At 39.1% G+C, this 18,195-nt stretch overlaps 1 protein-coding gene across 1 annotated transcript; it reads right to left on the reverse strand.

Annotated features, from left to right (window-relative positions):
* Nucleotides 1-13,647: 13,647 nt before the first annotated feature.
* On the reverse strand, nucleotides 13,648-16,930 carry LOC137247608 (UDP-glycosyltransferase UGT5-like). The gene is made up of 2 exons (XM_067778585.1): nucleotides 16,009-16,930; nucleotides 13,648-14,813 (listed from the first exon to the last, which is right to left on the reverse strand). Exons 1-2 carry the CDS (start codon nucleotides 16,686-16,688, stop codon nucleotides 13,898-13,900), a joined length of 1,596 nt encoding a protein of 531 aa, XP_067634686.1. The 5' UTR covers nucleotides 16,689-16,930; the 3' UTR covers nucleotides 13,648-13,897.
* Nucleotides 16,931-18,195: the final 1,265 nt, after the last annotated feature.

The raw sequence follows: 18,195 nt of genomic DNA on the forward strand, positions 1-18,195 counted from the left end.
CATGGTAACTGGATTGGTTTATTGACGCAAAATATAACTTTGGAAAAAACTTTGTAAAATGGGTGTGACACCTACCATATTAAGTAGAAGAAAATGAAAAAGTTCTACAAGGCGAAATCAACAGCCCTTGGAATCTTGGCAGGAATACTGTTAGTGTTATTGAATATATAAATAAATTAGCAGTACCCGACAGATGATTTTCTGAATCACCTGATCCACATTTGGTCGATATCGCGAGAACGCCTTCACATATACATCTAAGGGCCACTCGCTTTTAAAACCCTCATCAATACCTTTAATTTGATATCCATATCGTACAAACACATTCTAGAGTCAACCCTGGTCCACCCTAATGGCGATATCTCGAAAAGGCGTGCACCTATAGACCTAATGCCCACTCCCTCTTAAAATGCTCAGTAACACCTTTCGTTTGATACCCATATCGTAAAAACATTCTAGAGTCACCCCTGGCCCACCCTAATGGCGATATCTCGAAAAGGCGTCCACCTATAGACCTAATGTCCACTCCCTCTTAAAATGCTCAGTAACACCTTTCCTTTGATACCCATATCGTACAAACATTCTAGAGTCACCCCTGGCCCACCCTAATGGCGATATCTCGAAAAGGCGTCCACCTATAGACCTAATGCCCATTCCCTCTTAAAATGCTCAGTAACACCTTTCGTTTGATACCCATATCGTACAAACATTCTAGAGTCACCCCTGGCCCACCCTAATGGCGATATCTCGAAAAGGCGTCCACCTATAGACCTAATGCCCACTCCCTCTTAAAATGCTCAGTAACACCTTTCGTTTGATACCCATATCGTACAAACATTCTAGAGTCACCCTTGGTCAACCTTTATGGCGATATCTCGAAAAGGCGTCCACCTATAGAACTGAGGATTACTCCCTTTTAAAATACTCATTACCACCTTTCATTTGATACCCATATCGTACAAACACATTCTAGAGTCACCCTGGCCCACCCTAATGGCGATATCTCGAAAAGGCGCCCACCTATAGACCTAATGCCCACTTTCTCTTAAAATGCTCAGTAACACCTTTCGTTTGATACCCATATCGTACAAACATTCTAGAGTCACCCCTGGCCCACCCTAATGGCGATATCTCGAAAAGGCGTCCACCTATAGACCTAGTGCCCACTCCCTCTTAAAATGCTCAGTAACACCTTTCGTTTGATACCCATATCGTAAAAACATTCTAGAGTCACCCTTGGTCCACCTTTATGGCGATATCTCGAAAAGGCGTCCACCTATAGAACTAAGGATTGCTCCCTTTTAAAATACTCATTACCACCTTTCATTTGATACCCATATCGTACAAACACATTCCAGAGTCACCCCTGGCCCACCCTAATGGCGATATCTCGAAAAGGCGTCCACCTATGGACCTAATTCCCACTCCCTCTTAAAATGCTCAGTAACACCTTTCGTTTGATACCCATATCGTACAAACACATTCTAGAGTCACCCCTGGCCCACCCTAATGGCGACATTTCGAAAAGGCGTCCACCTATAGACCTAATGCCCACTCCCTCTTAAAACGCTCAGTAACACCTTTCATTTGATTCCCATATCGTACAACTAGAAACACCCCTGGTCCACCTTTATGGCGATATCTCGAAACGGCGTCCACCTAGGGAACTAAGGATCACTCCTTTTCAAAATACTCATTAACAGCTTTCATTTGATACCCATATCGTACAAACATATTCTAGAGTCACCCCTGGTCCACCTTTATGGGGATTTCTCGAAAAGGCGTTCACCTATAGAACTAAAGCTCATTCCCTTTTAAAATACTCATTATCACCTTTCATTTGATACCCATATCGTACAAACACATTCTAGAGTCAGCCCTGGTCCACCTTTATGGCGATATCCCTAAATGGCGTCCATCCATAGAACTATGGCCTACTCTGTCTTAAAATACTCTTTAATACCTTCCATTTGATACACATGTCATACAACCACATTCCAGGGTTACGCTAGGTTCATTTTCCTACATGGTGATTTTCCTTATTTTGTCTCCATAGCTCTCAACTGAGTATGTAATGTTCGGTTACACCCGAACTTAGCCTTCCTTACTTGTTATTATTGTAAATTTGTTGCAACGTAGGTACATACATCTAAAAAAGAAGAAGAGTAGACAAAATATGCAAAGCTTGCAGTGCATAAAAAATTAAAAATGTAGCAAAATAGTAATAATATTTAACAAACACTGTGGAGTACATAACGTCACTGGAGTATACACTTCGGTAAACTTAATTTAAAACGATAGCAGGAAAGGTAATTTCACATGGCAACTGGTCATGCTGGCGCTGGAGCAAAACAGAAAATACTTTTACCCATCATTCTGCGCTACTGGCAAGCAGCCGCCAACCAGGCAGTTAGCTTTGGAATGGAGTATGTACAGCGTACGCCATGAACTTCAAAATTTTTCGCTTATCGTTTTGGTATGCAGCACCTGCACCATACTCATAGTTACCTGCAGCTATAATTCTCTAACTTTACCTCCTTTCTCACATAGAGTTACTGTTATCCTCTGAATATTTCTGTTTTGTTACCTTTTGAGATAATAAATTTTGTAAGATATATGCATATATTTTCGCTTTGTGTCTGTGTTGTCTAGCTGCATTTCATTTTACCGTTACGCCGCTAAACATTTGTAGTTATGGGTTTCGTCTCTTTACTTTTATTCAAACCGGAAATGTCTTTGGTTTCAGCATTCCGCCACTAACTTCCGCTGACGGTTGATTTCTTCACAACTCGCTCTTTTTCTTTCTCTGTCCATCTGTATTGCAGTGAAATGTCTGTCTGTATTGTTGAATTTTTGTTGGAAGTTTTTGTGTTTTTCGTTTGGAGGTCTTATACAGATTTCATACTCAAAGCTTTTAAATTTAAAGTGATATTTTGTTATGCATTACGATTTGAAAAGTATGAATTCACAATTTTTCTTGAGCACCACGCTAAGCTGCCAAGGAAATTGTGATAACATAAGCTAAGGAAGCAGGGAAACTGTGGTTATTGTTTTTGTGATAGAGGCAAAATATTGTGTGGAATGCAAATTGCATTCTAGAAGTTGCTGACTTCAAATAACGTAGGCTTTATTTTCACTTGTCAGGGAAAGCCCAAGACGAAAAGGATATCGTGACAAGAGGCTATAGTGGAATCCGGTATAGGTGTCCGGTGTAGAAGCCATACTTCCTAATTTTGAATTTAATTCAGGTGAAAGAAACCAAAGCGAATAGACTACGGTTTGTTGATGGCGATGATGTGATGAAAGTCAAAGGAACCCGATTTGGAAAAAACGGCCACTTGGCTAATCTTATTTACTACATCAACATCAAAAAAGCTAACTGGAGAGCCTTGTAGAAATTTACGGAGCGTTGTTCCGTTGCACTTCTAATTTCGTCCGAAGCCCTTCATTGAGAAAAGAGGTGGCGAAGTCATCGAAGGGCGATAAAGGAACTTTGCTCACGATATACAAGGCAATTGGCCAGCCTGGCTAAACACCTGAGAATTCTCTCAATACTCAATAGAAGAAGCGTATTGAAATGCCTAATAAGTGCCCTCTGATGGACTGACCGATGAAAAAGTTTTGGGTAGCTCTTGAGTTAAGTACTAAATGTGTTGCATAATTTATCTGCTATATTCGCTATTGATCATATTCGTGTTAATAAGCTCTGTATGCCATTGAAACATTGTTTTTATCTACATTTCTCAATTACTGTGGAAGTTTGAACATTTCGGTTAACCTACAACCTCATTTGCTTGGAGGAGATTGATCTCCTCATTCATATTTTTAATTGGTTTTTACTCGTTTTCTTACTTAGCATTGTCCATATTTTTATATTTTCATTATTAAAATATATCTAACTTCATACAAAAGTATGGCTGAATGTATGCAAGTTTGTGTGTTTGAAAAAAATGGGGGGAAAATGATTGTGAAAAAATGGAATTGTTATTGCAATGCAGTGTAGCAGTAAATGTGAAAAGCACTTGAGGAACATTTAAGTGGCATACATGCAGGCGCTGGACTCATACACATTCACATTTATCTAACACGGGCTACCCAGTAGCCAGTAGGAACAAAGTGAGCATACACTAGCATGTGCTTATGACGACACAAGTGTTAAAAGCAGGCTGGCAAGTTTTTAGGTAACTAAATTAGGTAAAAAGTATATTTTTCCGAATTAGATAATCCAAAACAGCATAATTACTAAACACGTTACCCTAAATACTTTTTATGTTGAAGGTTATGGAGTTGATGTAAGAAGAATCATTTCCTCTTGGATGGGTGCGGTTAGCTATATTTTCAGTATGCATTCTAAGTTAATATATACACCAAAAACTTGTGGAATCGTAGTATTTCTACTTTTTAGAGCCATTCCTGAGCTCTGTTCAGAAGATGAAATCGGAAGAGTAATTTTTTAAAACTGCACATAGGTCGTTTTCCTTCTGGTCCTTCTAGCGAAGCGCTTCCATAGGCTGGTTCCGATAAAATACTTTCTTAGCTGGAGCGTCATCCTTCATGCGCATAACATGGTCTAGCCAGCGTAGCCGCGGCGTTTTAGTTCGCTGGACTATGTTGATGTGTGCGTTAAGTTCGTACAGCTTGTCATTAAATCTTCTTCGGTACTGGCCGTCACCAACGCGTAAAGGCCCGTAAATCTTTCGGATAACTTTTCTTCCGAACACTCCCATCATCTGTCGATTAGAGTTTTTAAAAATTTTGCTAGAGGGTATTCAACATGCATTTTTCAACATGTATGAACCAAACTTCTTGTGGTCAGCTGAAGTGTTTGCCTCAATTTGATTTATTGCTGATGCCGAATAGATTTCACAACACAAAAAACAGCAAATAATAGAAATGGGGGAATAACTTAAAAAAATAAAAATGTAGTAAAAACTAGAAAAAAGTAGTTTACAATTTTAAGTGTGTGGATTTTATGAATTTGCTCTCGAAGCTGAATGATATTGCTGTGCACGTTGTTAAATTTACTAAATATTTGGTTATAGAAATTTTCTAAACCGGTGTTGCCAAAAAAAATTATCTTTGCAATTTTTTTAATTTCACACTGCGCTGGCTGCTTCACACGCTGCTTGTTTCTCAAGCATTTAAAATTTGTTCTACTCCCAGCGCTTCCGCTTCGCCTAAAACTATGCAACGAATGTGTTTTGTATGCAAATTAGTGTCAGCGCAGATTTATGCTATGTTTTTGAGCGATTTTGCGGAAACGGAACACACAAATTTTCTAAACGTAAAATTTAATTGACCGAAACTGGAAGTACTTCCCGCAGTGAGCGGGATTTTTTTTGTTGAAACGAAATGATTAGGAATACTTCTGCATAAAACTGTTTACATACATACATACCTACATATGTACATGCTTAGTACATACCACAGTGTTTAAATAAAAATTTGCTTTTGTTATGCGGTTTAATTTAACGACTTGTAGGCTTTTGAGATTGGGGTTGTTAGCCGAAAATTAGGTTAGGGAATAACGAAAGCGATAAAATAAATTAAGCCGTTAGCGCGCGCGCTCATATACATTTGTATATACAGGTATGGGTATAAATAAACACTCACAAATGCATCTCTGACGTCTCATTCAAATATTTTAATTTAATTTAATATTGTACTTTCTGAGAGTTTACTTATTACTGAAACTTCCACCAAGCCTTTCACTTTGTGGTACTTCATGCTACTAACACACCAGCTGAACTCACTAACGCACACACATACACATATTTAACACATTTGCTCAGCTAAGATACAAACTTTTCGATTGCGTACCCGTAGAGCTGTAACTCTCAACCGCTTTAAAAACAATTTTTAATAAAGCGTTGGACAAGTTAAGTTCCAAAAAAGAAGAAATCTTTCTTTTATTTTTGCAGCATTTTCTTTTTTTAAACCCACGCCACCCTGCAAAAGTTATCATCGGGATTAGCCAACAGCAGTGTTAGGAAACATGTTACTTCATTAAAGTTGAGCGAACGCGATGTTACGTGAGTTTGTTTTAAAGGGCGTGTAAGGAACAGATGCCTATCGTTCAAGGTCTCTCTGCGTTGTAATATAGGTTATGCATAGATTTCCTCTACTTCCACGAATGCTACAACAACAGGCCAAGGTCACTCAGATAGATTAACTCGGCCTTTCTTGCTTTGATCGTTGCTAGACTGTTAGAGTACATGCCACGGACGTGGGATCAAAGATAGCAGCAAAAACACTAATGCGGCTCGATTGCTTTATACTTAAGTGTAGTGAATCTTTTGAATATCCGTGAAGGTGACCGATGTTGAGGGTCTAAATTAGAGATATCACCCGTTTCGTATCTCTCTGGCACTGTAATGGGGGGCTGGTTTTTAAGAGAGCAATTAGCGCTTCACTCCCGAGTTTTAATTGGTACCATCTGCGGATGCTTCTGCCTTTGTTCGTCCTTTGCGCTTCTTGTGTGCTTATCGTAAAGGATACATATACATATATGTATATATGGTCAATGTATCCATTGTTTCCGAGGACTTTCCGCTTTTTTCATATGGTAACGCTAAAGGGGGATCGCCCTTAATGGCCTCTGCAAGGCAAATTAATTTTTGTTGAGAAGCTTTTCTTCGCAGAAATACACCTTGGAATACACCTCTGGGTTTTGTCAAACTATTGTCGGGGGACGATTCCGCTTGAAAAAACTTTTTTTTAAGTCTTTTCGTTGTTACTTTTGCTTGAAATTCAGTATGACAGTCCAGCACACTACATATTGTACGCAGAACACAGTTCAGTACGAATTTAAAACTTAGGGAAACCCGTAAAGTCGTCCCTTGTTATCAGTATAACTTCATAGAAACCTGGCGAGTGTTCCGGCAAAGGTTTTCGAAAATACTTTACATATGTGGTAATTCATTTGAAATTTAGTGCGTGGAAGCCTGTATGAGTAGAGGAAGATTCAGGCGTTAATGGGGACGAAAGGAAACATGTAGCTTCATAGAAATCAGTAGTGCTTCTGATATTTGTTTTCCGGGAAGTAGATCAGGAGCCAATATGTTTTAAAGAGCCTAATGTATGATTCGATTTTCAAGATATTTGCATACGGCGATAAAGAGAGGAAGTGGGAGGCAAGGAACAGTGTAGTTTTTTAGACATTCGTGATGTTTCCGAGTATTTTTTGGCCAGCGGCCGATCTGTTTGAAAAAACCTTATTTTTAAAATATAAGAAGCATGTACAATAAGGAGACTGAAATTTAGAAGAAGATTTAGTATAAAATAGTAGCTGGCTATTCGAAAGTTTCGGGAAGTTTATCGATGCTGATGGTTCTTTTGCCGGATATTCATCCGGTAAGTTCCAATATGGTAACAGTTTGGCCATCGCGGGTGCGATTTTATATGACCACGTTGGACCACTAGGTCATCCAATCGCCTCCTTTGACATTTGGCGGTGTAGAGCGAGAAGGAAGGAAGTGGATAGGAGACGAAAGAAATCGAAGAGATAGATTGCGATACAAATTTTTGAAGGCCCCTTATGCAGACAAATCAACGGCTGCTTGGTCTACTTCTTTAGATAAAGAACGCCAAGGTACCTGCAGTATTGCAGAATGAAAGCAAAGTTTCCAAAATACTTTCGTAGAATCTTATTCTTCAAATCCGCTAATCAAATATTGTTCCAGCTTTTCGTTCACATTTACCACCACTTACTTTTCAGGAACTTAAGTCTTCCTCAAACTCATTCTCTCATAAAGCAGCTACATAAATAACGTTTAACTCTTTTGCATTCTCATGTAGCTTTTGTCGGATTTGTTTGCGATTTTGATGTACCTATGTGTGTACAAAGACATACAATTTTCTATTTGCTGTTATTGATGAAAATCCATATGTAGCTCCGGAAACACATCCTTCTGCACAATGTTGGTGGCAAATTTTTAAATTTTTTAGTATGCAGCAAGCTTTAAATGCGCTCAAGCACACGTGACTACAAAAGGAATGCGCAGTAATGCAGCACAACAACATTCCCATATGGGCGCAGGTCGTGTCGAGGTTGGGTTTAGGCCATCCGTGTTGTATGCGCAATTGAACGTACAAAATGTGCAGTTAAACACACGAGGATATTGAATTTGTAGTGGCTACGAGCAAATAACACAAATACTTTTTTATGTATGAATACAAATACAAACAACAAACATAGAAAATGAGAAAAGCAAATATTTTTCTATGTGAAATCCAATCGAGTCGAAATTGTTGTGCCACAAGTTGCTGCTCGAAGCGAAAACGATGAATGCCTCCTTGACTGGGGGTTTCTATGCGCATTTTGTTGGAATTATACTCAGCTGAGCACAGCTCACAGAGTATATTAACTTTGTTCGCATAACGGTAATCCGTAGCGGCATAAACTAATCGAGATAGATATAGACTTCTATATATCAAAATGATCTGGGTAAAAAAGAAATTCATTTAGCCATGTCCGTCCGTCCGTCCCTCAGTCTGTCCGTCCGTCTGTAAACACGATAACTTGAGTAAATTTTGAGGCATCTTGATGAAATTTGGTATGTAGGTTCCAGGGCGCTCATCTCAGATCGCTATTTAAAATGAACGAAATCGGACTACAACCACGCACACTTTTTCGATATCGAAAATTTCGAAAAACCGAAAAAGTGCGATAATTCATTACCAAAGACGGATAAAGCGATGAAACTTGGTAGGTGCGTTGAACTTATGAAGCAAAATAGAAAATTAGAGAAATTTTGGACAATGGGCGTGGCGCCGCCCACTTTTAAAATAAGGTAATTTTAAAGTTTTGCAAGCTGTAATTTGGCAGTCGTTGAGGATATCATGATGAAATTTAGTAGGCACGTTACTCCTATTACTGTATGTGTGCTAAATAAAAATTAGCGAAATCGGATGACGAACACGCCCACTTCTAAAAAAAAATTTTTAAAGGCAAATTTTAACAAAAAATTTTATATCTTTACAGTATAAAAGTAAATTATGTCAACATTCGACTACAGTAATGATATGGTGCAACAAAATACAAAGATAAAAGAAAATTTCAAAATGGGCGTAACTCCGCCCTTTTTCATTTAATTCGTCTAGAATACTTCTAATGCCATAAGTCGAACAAAAATTTACAAATCCTTGTGAAAATTGGTAGGGACATAGATTCTATGACGATAATTGTTTCCTGTGAAAAAGGGCGAAATCGGTTGAAGCCACGCCCAGTTTTTATACACAGTCGACCGTCTGTCCTTCCGCTCGGCCGTTAACACGATAAGTTGCGCAAAAAACGATATATCTTAACTAAACTTAGTTCACGTACTTATCTGAAGTCGCTTTATCTTGGTATAAAATATGGCCGAAATCCGACTATGACCACGCCCACTTTTCCGATATCGAAAATTACGAAAAATTAAAAAAAATGCCATAATCCTGTACCAAATATGAAAAAAGAGATGAAACATGGTAATTGGATTGGTTTATTGACGCAAAATATAACTTTAGAAACAACTTTGTAAAATGGGTGTGACACCTACCATATTAAGTAGAAGAAAATGAAGAAGTTCTGCAGGGCGAAATCAAAAGCCCTTGGAATCTTGGCAGGAATATTGTTCGTGGTATGACATATATAAATAAATTAGCGGTACCCGACAGAAGATGTTCTGGGTCACCCTGGTACACATTTTGGCCGATATCTCGAAAACGCCTTCACATATACAACTAAGGGCTACTCCCTTTTAAAACCCTCATTAATAATTTTAATTTGATACCCATATCGTACAAACACATTCCAGAGTCACCCCTGGTCCACCCTTATTGCGATATCTCGAAAAGGCGTCGACCTATAGAACTAAGGCCCACTACGTTTTAAATAATCATTAACACCTTTCATTTGATACACATGTCATACAAACACATTCCAGGGTTACCCTAGGTTCATTTTGCCAAATGGTGATTTTCCCTTATTTTGTCTCCAAAGCTCTCAGCTGAGTATGTAATGTTCGGTTACACCCGAACTTAGCCTTCCTTACTTGTTTTTTTGTGTTGTTGGTTATGGCGCGCAGTTGCTCGGTGTTCCTTCCGCAGCAATTGCTCCAGTAATGTGATTTTTATTTTCATATTTCATATTTAAAATGTTTTATATTTTATTTTCGCTCTCTGCATTACTATTTGTGTTTGCTTACCTCGTCTGCTGATCCCATATCCTATGGGTATTGCAATGGAATTTTGTTGTTTGTTCAGTGTAAATATGATTGAAGCTGACTTGTAAAGGAATTTAAGTTGGCCAATAAAAATCACAGAAGTCGCTTTGTAAAGTTGTGTGGATTTTTGAATTTTTTATTTAGTTTGCTGCACAAAGATTCGTCGTATTTAGAACAGAAGCTACTTGGCTTTAAGGCTTAAAGAAGGTTTACCGACCGCTTTTACATTGTATCACATATTTCACTAAAAAAGGACACAATTTAAAACTTCAAGGAATGTCCTTCTTCATAGAGCAGTCGTGAAATTCTTAAATTTAGAGACGCCAATCCACTGCAAGAGCCAAGGATTTCCGGAAAGACATAGGGAACGTGCATAGAATTTTTCCACACTTCAACGCGAAAATATTATTCTTCACTGTGATATGAATACGGCACCGTTGGGTACTGTGCCGCTCGGCTGAAAAGACCGGTCCGAAGCAACGCTCTAGGCGCCATTTTGATGCACACGCTTCTGGAACCCATTACACAGGGTACATTCCTGCATGCTTATTCAAACCATTTGGCTAGATCAATAAACCTTCTGATGTCCTTTAAGAAGCATTTTGACACCGCTCCTAGGTCGGGCAGCACAAAATTGCCCAAAATTCGGAACCTCATGTTCGCTAGGGTTTGACACTCGCAGAACAAATGGGTGACTGTATCCTTAAAACCGTCCAGACTACCGCTCTCACACCTGCCGTTGTAGTGATTCCTATTCTTTTCGGATGTGTGCCAAATGGTACTTTCTAGTACCAGCCCGACTGTCGGGGGACCGATTTTTGGAACTTTCGCATCGTTGGGTCTTAGTCGCCGCTTATGATAAGTATGCCGTAAGGTAAATAATAAATACAATACGTCGTAAGATGAACTTTTCTTTCAATTTTGCCTACTGAGGCAGAAATGCTAGATTAATGCTGAGGAGCAACCCCTTCTAGAGAAATATATGTTCTCAAGTATTTGATGCTGCTTCTCCCGGGACATGTCAAATTATTGCTGAGGAGCAACCCCTTCTAAGAAATTATTTTCTAAAGTATTTGATGTTGCTTCTATCGGAAATTGAACCCGTAACCTTTTGTGTGTTAGTCAATCACGCTACCAAAAACCACGGTGACCGCCAGGTATGCCTTCCCGCTTAAATACTATAAGCCCCTTCATTGGGAACTAATTAGTTTACAAAATCGTCGAAGTATCGGTGCGGATAGCAGTAAGTCCTGTGATACAGCTCGCAAGTAATCGCACTTTAGATAAGTTTTTGTTTAGTTTGAGAAGAAAATTCGGTATTTGCAATCCAAATACGGCCATAGGCACTTTCAGACGTCACAGTCATATTCGTTGATACTTTGGAAATATTGGGGCAAATCCCAGATAATTTTGGGATTATTGTCAGCATTATCTCGGGATTGTTATTCGGATAATTTCGGGACATTTCCATATCATTTCAGGGCGCATCTCTAAAGCATTTCGGCACTGATTTGAAAATCGATTTCGAGACTATCTTCGGAATATTTCGGAACACTTTTTAAATTATCTCTGCACAGATTTCGCATAAATTTTGGGATATCTGGGGACAATTATATGGTAGTATCACCCAATCATATCCGGACTATTTTCGGGACCATTTTGGGAGATATTAAATATTGTCTAAAGCACGATTTTGAGACTGCATATACCGGGGGCATATTGGGATTGCTATAAGCTCATGTTGATACTATTTTGGATTGTGTACGGGATTTGTTCGAAATGTTTTTTGGGTTGATTGTCGTATTTTGTTAAAAGTATTTCGAAATAATCTTCGGATTGTTTTGGAACCATATTTAAAATATTTCTAGGCCGGTTCTTTAAACCAGACCTTGGGCCTTTTATGAAAAATTACGCATTGTTTAAGTGACTTAAACTATGAACAATTTTCCTTCGTTTGTTTCATTAGCCATTGATTGTGCTTGTAATTCTCAACTGGTTAGTGAAATATTCTACAGACATAGTTTAAATTTTTTATCCCAAAGCGGGGTTTTTCAAAGCAAAACGAGGCGGCTCAACCCGCAGCCTTTACTTTTGAGCCCCCAGTGCTCGCTCCCAATGAATACATACAAGGTGTAACAGGCGCATAGCGACCTCCCTCTAAAACAGCACACATTCCATTTAAATAAATAATATAATTATAACAAAAAAAAACTATTCGTCCATCGAATCGCCAAAGCTTAGACACGCACCCTCTTGGAGATTTTTCATAAAAGCCTGGTTAGTTCAGACTTAGTCTAGAGGTATTATACTGCGAAAAGATCCAATTTGAGCTGGCGTGGCAATCGTTTCTCTTCGTAAGATGAGTTTTTCTCCCATTAAAGGCAGAAAAGATAGGATAAGAGCGTTCTCAAAGCTTTCCGCGTCTAAATGTAGAGCCAAGAACTGGCGCTCAGTTAGCACCTTACAACGATTGTCGTAGTGCAAATAATTTTCTGACAAGAAAGTGTGCGAAATTCAAGAAAATTGCGAGCTTCATTGCTCACGCCCAACTTTCCATCGGAGGCTGGAAACCGGTACGGACATACTTTTTTATCCTACCGAAGATTTTCGATGAAGTAGATCCAATGGCAGGCACCAATGGCATTTTAGACCTCCAGGGGCCTACGATATTGGAAAGATTTGTACAGAAGTCGTTTCAGATTGTCAAAAACAGCTCTAAACCCAAAACTCTGACGATTTCTTGAATGTTGGTTCGATATCATTGAATATAATTGGATTGCTATCTGGTTGAAGACTGCAGCTCTGGAAGTTTCCAGCTAAAGAAATATTAAAAATGCAATGACTTCGCTCTTCATGGATACTTTGGTCTCTTTTCAAATACATCTACCTTAGCCTCGTAAAGCTGCTTTGAAGGGGCTAATATTTGTGTTCATGCACTTTTAGTGGTATTGTAAAGGTTTTCGGAGTCTATCTTCCTCATCCTTTAAATTTGTTGCGTGTGCACAATTTGGTTTGGAAAGCTTCAAGGTTCTATATGCTCAAGATCGTTTAACGAATACACAATTCTTGTTTCTTTTAAAAAGAAAAAAATGTCTGAACAAATTAACTCCTTCAGCTGAGTACTCAATGAAGGTGTTCCATCATCAAGAGCAAAATGTGTCTCTTCATCAATGATCCCGAACAGAAATTAATATCAGAACTGAATTGCTTCAGAGGCCTGGTTATGGAATAGATTGACTACAAGTTTATTCCTTGAAGAAAAGATATCTTCTAATACACTTTCAAGAGATCTAGAAGCATTTTGTTTTATAGGAAATGCACAGATACAATCGCTACATTCCTTCCTACCTACCATTTGCGACCGCTGGATTCGGGGCTATCCATCTGCAGTAAGGGTTCGCAATTTCGTAGGGACCTCCATCGGATGAGATCTCTCCTGTAATTTTTATTTTAAAATCATCGTAAAAATATTTATTTATTAAAAATATATTAACAATAATGTATAGTTAATGTACTAAGCTAATATTCAAATTAATTATCAAAAAATTACTGTTGCTTGTCTTTCGGTAACTCGTAAAACAAAGTTGCTAATTTGGCTTCAAAAAAAGCTAAGCGTATTGCTCGACTATTTTGCTTTTAAAATATCCAGAATCTCTGTGAAGATTACGAAGTCGTTTCACCATCTACGCTTTCTACTGCATTTTGTTCTTTTGCTTAGTTTTGCTCAACTTCGTCTCTTTACCCTTTTTGTCACGGCAGCACAAGAGCTTACAAATCTTCACGAAAACCGCCACAACTGCGAATAAAATAGCCAACAGAAAACCGATCACATCAAGTGACATTAATTGCCAGCGATTCATATGCACTGCCGGCGATTGCATGTGCTTGGCGCCATTATGACGTATTACATACTCGGTCCAATAGACAACCGTCTGTCGCGGCGTCATCGGACGATCACGATATAAGCGTGAGAAATCACGCACCGTTTTTGTGTATTTGGGATTGTTAAGCACCTCTTGTATGGCTGTATTAAGACTCTCCTCAGTTAAAGTTAGATAATCCACAGATAGACCATAACCTGAACGCTCAACATTTGCCATATTTGATGGCTGATCGCCGAATAGTGGTATACCCACCATAGGCACGCCATGATATTGCGCCTCCACAACGCTGCCCATGCCGCCATGCGTGATGAAGAGTTTGATGTTAGGATGTGCGAGTATGTCATCTTGTGGCAGCCATTCTTTGTAGATAATATTCTTTGCTTGTCCCGGACGATCTTGTTCGCCCCATTTCCACAAGACTTTGTAGGGTAGTTTTGAGATGACATTGAATATGATTTTCGTCTTTTCCTTGGTAAGATGTGAGCCTTGTATGTTGGTACCCAAACTAAAATAGATCACACCTTCTTTTGATTCGTCGAGTATTTTGGCAATGTCAGCTGGTAGTGAATCGGGCTTCTCCTTAATTTGTATGCCACCAATTTCGATTAAGTTGGGCACATTTGGACGTATCGGTCCTTGGCTGAAGTGGTGATTGGTAAACACGAGTGAGACATTCTTGCGCACTTCTTCCAGTGGAGGATAACGATCTGGAGGGAAGTTGTAGCTGAAAAGAGAAGAAAAAGAAAAGAGGTATTAGTGCAGTCGGTAGATAAGCTATAGAATGTAAAGATCAAAGGGATCTCTTTAGCGTGCCGTAGCAGCTCAGAAAGCACTATTTGTAGACGTTTTTAGTAGGTCCCCGCAAAGCGTTGATTCTCCTGCACCATCTCCTCCGTAAAAACCAACTTTACTGTGCCCGTACTTTGTTTAACGTGATACGAATGTTCAGGGTTTCGACGAAAGAGAAAATAAAAGCTTTGCAGAAATACTTCAGAAGTAATATTAGGTCCTGACGCTACATATAGAGTATTTTTTGTTATATACTCAGCTAAAGTTTAATTCTAGAAGTGAGTATCGCCGGTAAGCTCTCAAAATCCCTTAAAAATTTATTTTACGCATAGTTTACGAAGGCTTTTCAGGAAAAGTAATGCCTTTCTACTGCCTTGATAAATCCACCACCGACAATGAAGAAAACTATGCATACTACTATATGAACTCATGTAGGAGTACGATGTCTAATCAGCCCATCAACGATGCTTAAAACTTTTTTACTTCTGCGAGTTGGATACAATTAGAGCTTTGGTGAGACCTAAATAAACCTAATTTACCCCACATTGCTCTTCGCAGGCAGGAGAACATATAAAGCAAATAGTCTTATCTTATCAAACTTGGGAGCACTTATAGCCCTGCAAAACGACACATAAACTTAAAAAAAAACTAGAAATCCATTCCTGATAGCTTGACGAATTAGGCGCTTTGTGATGCCCTTGAAGATGATACAACGCCGAAACCGTTTCGTCTCCAAGTCGGGTTTATTAAGGAATGACGAAATATCGTTTCAATATAAATATTCGGATCAATATCTTCCACAAAACGACTACCACTAAGTCCGCAGAGAGGGAATAACGAAGTAGACAGCTTCAAGCCCGTTTGAAACTAGAAATCCCCCGGGTTGGTACGAGAAACTATTCTTCTCCAGGCCCTTCTGAGAACATATTGTATTTGATCTCATATTTGCGAATTCGTAGTAGCTCGAAATGTACTACTTAAAAAAAACTTTGCTGGTATCATCGATCATTTTTTGAGCAAAATTTCTAGTAATCAAGAGCGCCATACTGATGTTTGAGCAAAACAAATGGTCGGCTTTCCAATCTTAATTTTGACACACTAAACTTCCAATCACTGAAACTTTAACTCACTCGTAATACTTTTGCGAATCCCATTCCACCTTCGACGTTATGTAGAACGTCTCAAAAGCGGCCACCACAAAATTATGTACACGTCCCCAAAAGTCCAGCGGCTGTTTGCCTTCACTAAATAGAGTCGGCACATAAGCGGTCTCTATAGGATTCTTCACCAAATCATGCACCGCAAATATGGGTTGAACCATATAAGAGACCACCAATGGTGCCTTAAAATGTGCGCTCAGACCCAAATGAAAATCGTTCATAAAATAACCCAGCACAACGAGATCGAAACTGCCCTCGCCATGTGTGGCAAGAAATTGTTTCAAACGCCGATTGGCAAACGATTGATTGGCGAAACTGGTGACAACGTCAATGAACATTGGATAACGTGTTAGGAAGGATTGCTCTCTTTTAACCAAACGGCTGAGAAAGTCTTTGGGAAATAGCGGCAAATTCAATTGTATATAGTTGTACTTTCCGTGCTTGAAAGGATTCGTGGTCGACGACAACACCGTGACATTGTGTCCTGCCTCGCTGAGTGTGTCTGCAATGGCACAATGTATGCGTAGATGCGAAGGTGATGGTGAAAGAAAGAAGCCGAGTATACGCGCGGCACGCACCGAAGTCGGTGCATAGATGCAGCCGACACAAAGGAAGGCAACGAAGAACCTGATGTGCGAAAGACGCGACATTACTGTAGCTCGTCGCTGCTGTTGAACACAGATTAGACGTTGCACTTAAAGCCTACTGAAAGGTAGTCAAGTATGTATTTTCGTATTGATATTATTTTTAATGTGCTATTCCAGGTCTTCGTTTTTGGAAATGTGGAACGTTCCATATCAAATGTTAGATAATATTTAGACTTATACTTTAGAAAACAAAGCGTTCACGGCCCAACTTATATATGCACTAAACATTAAATATTCAAACGAACTGCCAACTGCTTACAACGTAGTATTGAAAATTTACAGCATCGTACACTTTGTCGATAAGCAGCGGCTGATTAATAAAAACTTGATTGAAAATTGACAGATAAGAACTGACGTGAGGCTGTCAGAATGATAAGTAGATTGAGAAGGTTTAACAGACTGTAGTGAAATAAAATAGTACATTATACCTTGGAAAGATTTTCCTTCATTACTTCTCAAATTTGGTTTGAAGCGGAAGCGGGTTCGACGCCGTGCCCTCTTCAGTGAAACTTATTTTGCTGGCACTGAAGATGGTACAACCCCGATACCGCTTTATCTTCGAACAAAAAATGTTTACCATTTTCGTTATCCCCTATCAAATTTGGTTTAAAGGAGAAGCGTTACGCCATCTTCGGCGCCACTTTTTATTCAGACACTGAGGATGGTACAACCCGTATACCGCTTTGTCTTCGAAACACAATTGTGACTATTTCCGGCAATCCATGCCAAATAAGATTTAAAGAGAAGCTGGTTTTGGCGTTGATCTATCTTCAGTGTAATTTTTCGTTTGTTTCTTCAAAGAATGGAACAACGCTTAAACCGGTTTGCCATCATATCAAAATTTCAAATCTTTTTTCTCTTTGACGTTAAGGCAGCGTATTGTTCAACTACTTTTGAAGACAAACGGGTTTTGGTGCTGTGCCATCTTCAGTGAAATATATCTTTCTCTCACTGAAGATAGCGCCATACCGATACCGGTTGGTCTTAAAACGAAAGTTCTACAGTCTTCATCAACACTTTTAAAATTTTGTTAAGGTCACAAGTCGGTTTCGATGTTGTGTCGTCTTTTTCGTTCCTGATGAATGGAGCCAATTGTCCATCTAATTATGATTTCGACATAGAAGTATGGGATGTAGGTATTTCGTCCATTTACACCTTCAATCCCATAAAACTGCTTCAACAACAAATTTATCCATGCAGAAACTTCTGCCTACATTAAAAAGTCTTTTTCGAAACACCTGATTAACCCTCTTGTAGGCTTTCACGTTTCATCAAATTCGCAGAGTCTAAGATATTTTGACAAAATGCGACTCAATCTCACCAAATAGATCATATAAAGCCCGTTACCCTCTCATGCCAGCTAGGGGTTCTCTATGTTGTTGTTGCGATATGGACATTCCGAAGGTTGTGTAATCGATGTTGATGGTCCTTTGCCGGATGCAGATCCGGTTCGTTGCGGTAACAAGCACGATTAAGGTATTAGCCAGACCATATCGGGAACGATTTAGTT

The sequence above is a fragment of the Eurosta solidaginis genome, chromosome 4, assembly GCF_040869045.1.
Source record: "Eurosta solidaginis isolate ZX-2024a chromosome 4, ASM4086904v1, whole genome shotgun sequence".
NCBI lineage: Eukaryota > Metazoa > Arthropoda > Insecta > Diptera > Tephritidae > Eurosta > Eurosta solidaginis.

Coding starts and splice junctions, on each gene's coding strand:
- LOC137247608 (XM_067778585.1), bottom strand. CDS start 16,688: ATGTCGCGTCTTTCGCACATCAGGTTCTTCGTTGCCTTCCTTTGTGTC. Junction 14,814..16,008: donor GATTCGCAAAAGTATTACGA/GTGAGTTAAAGT, acceptor TTCTCTTTTCAG/CTACAACTTCCCTCCAGATC.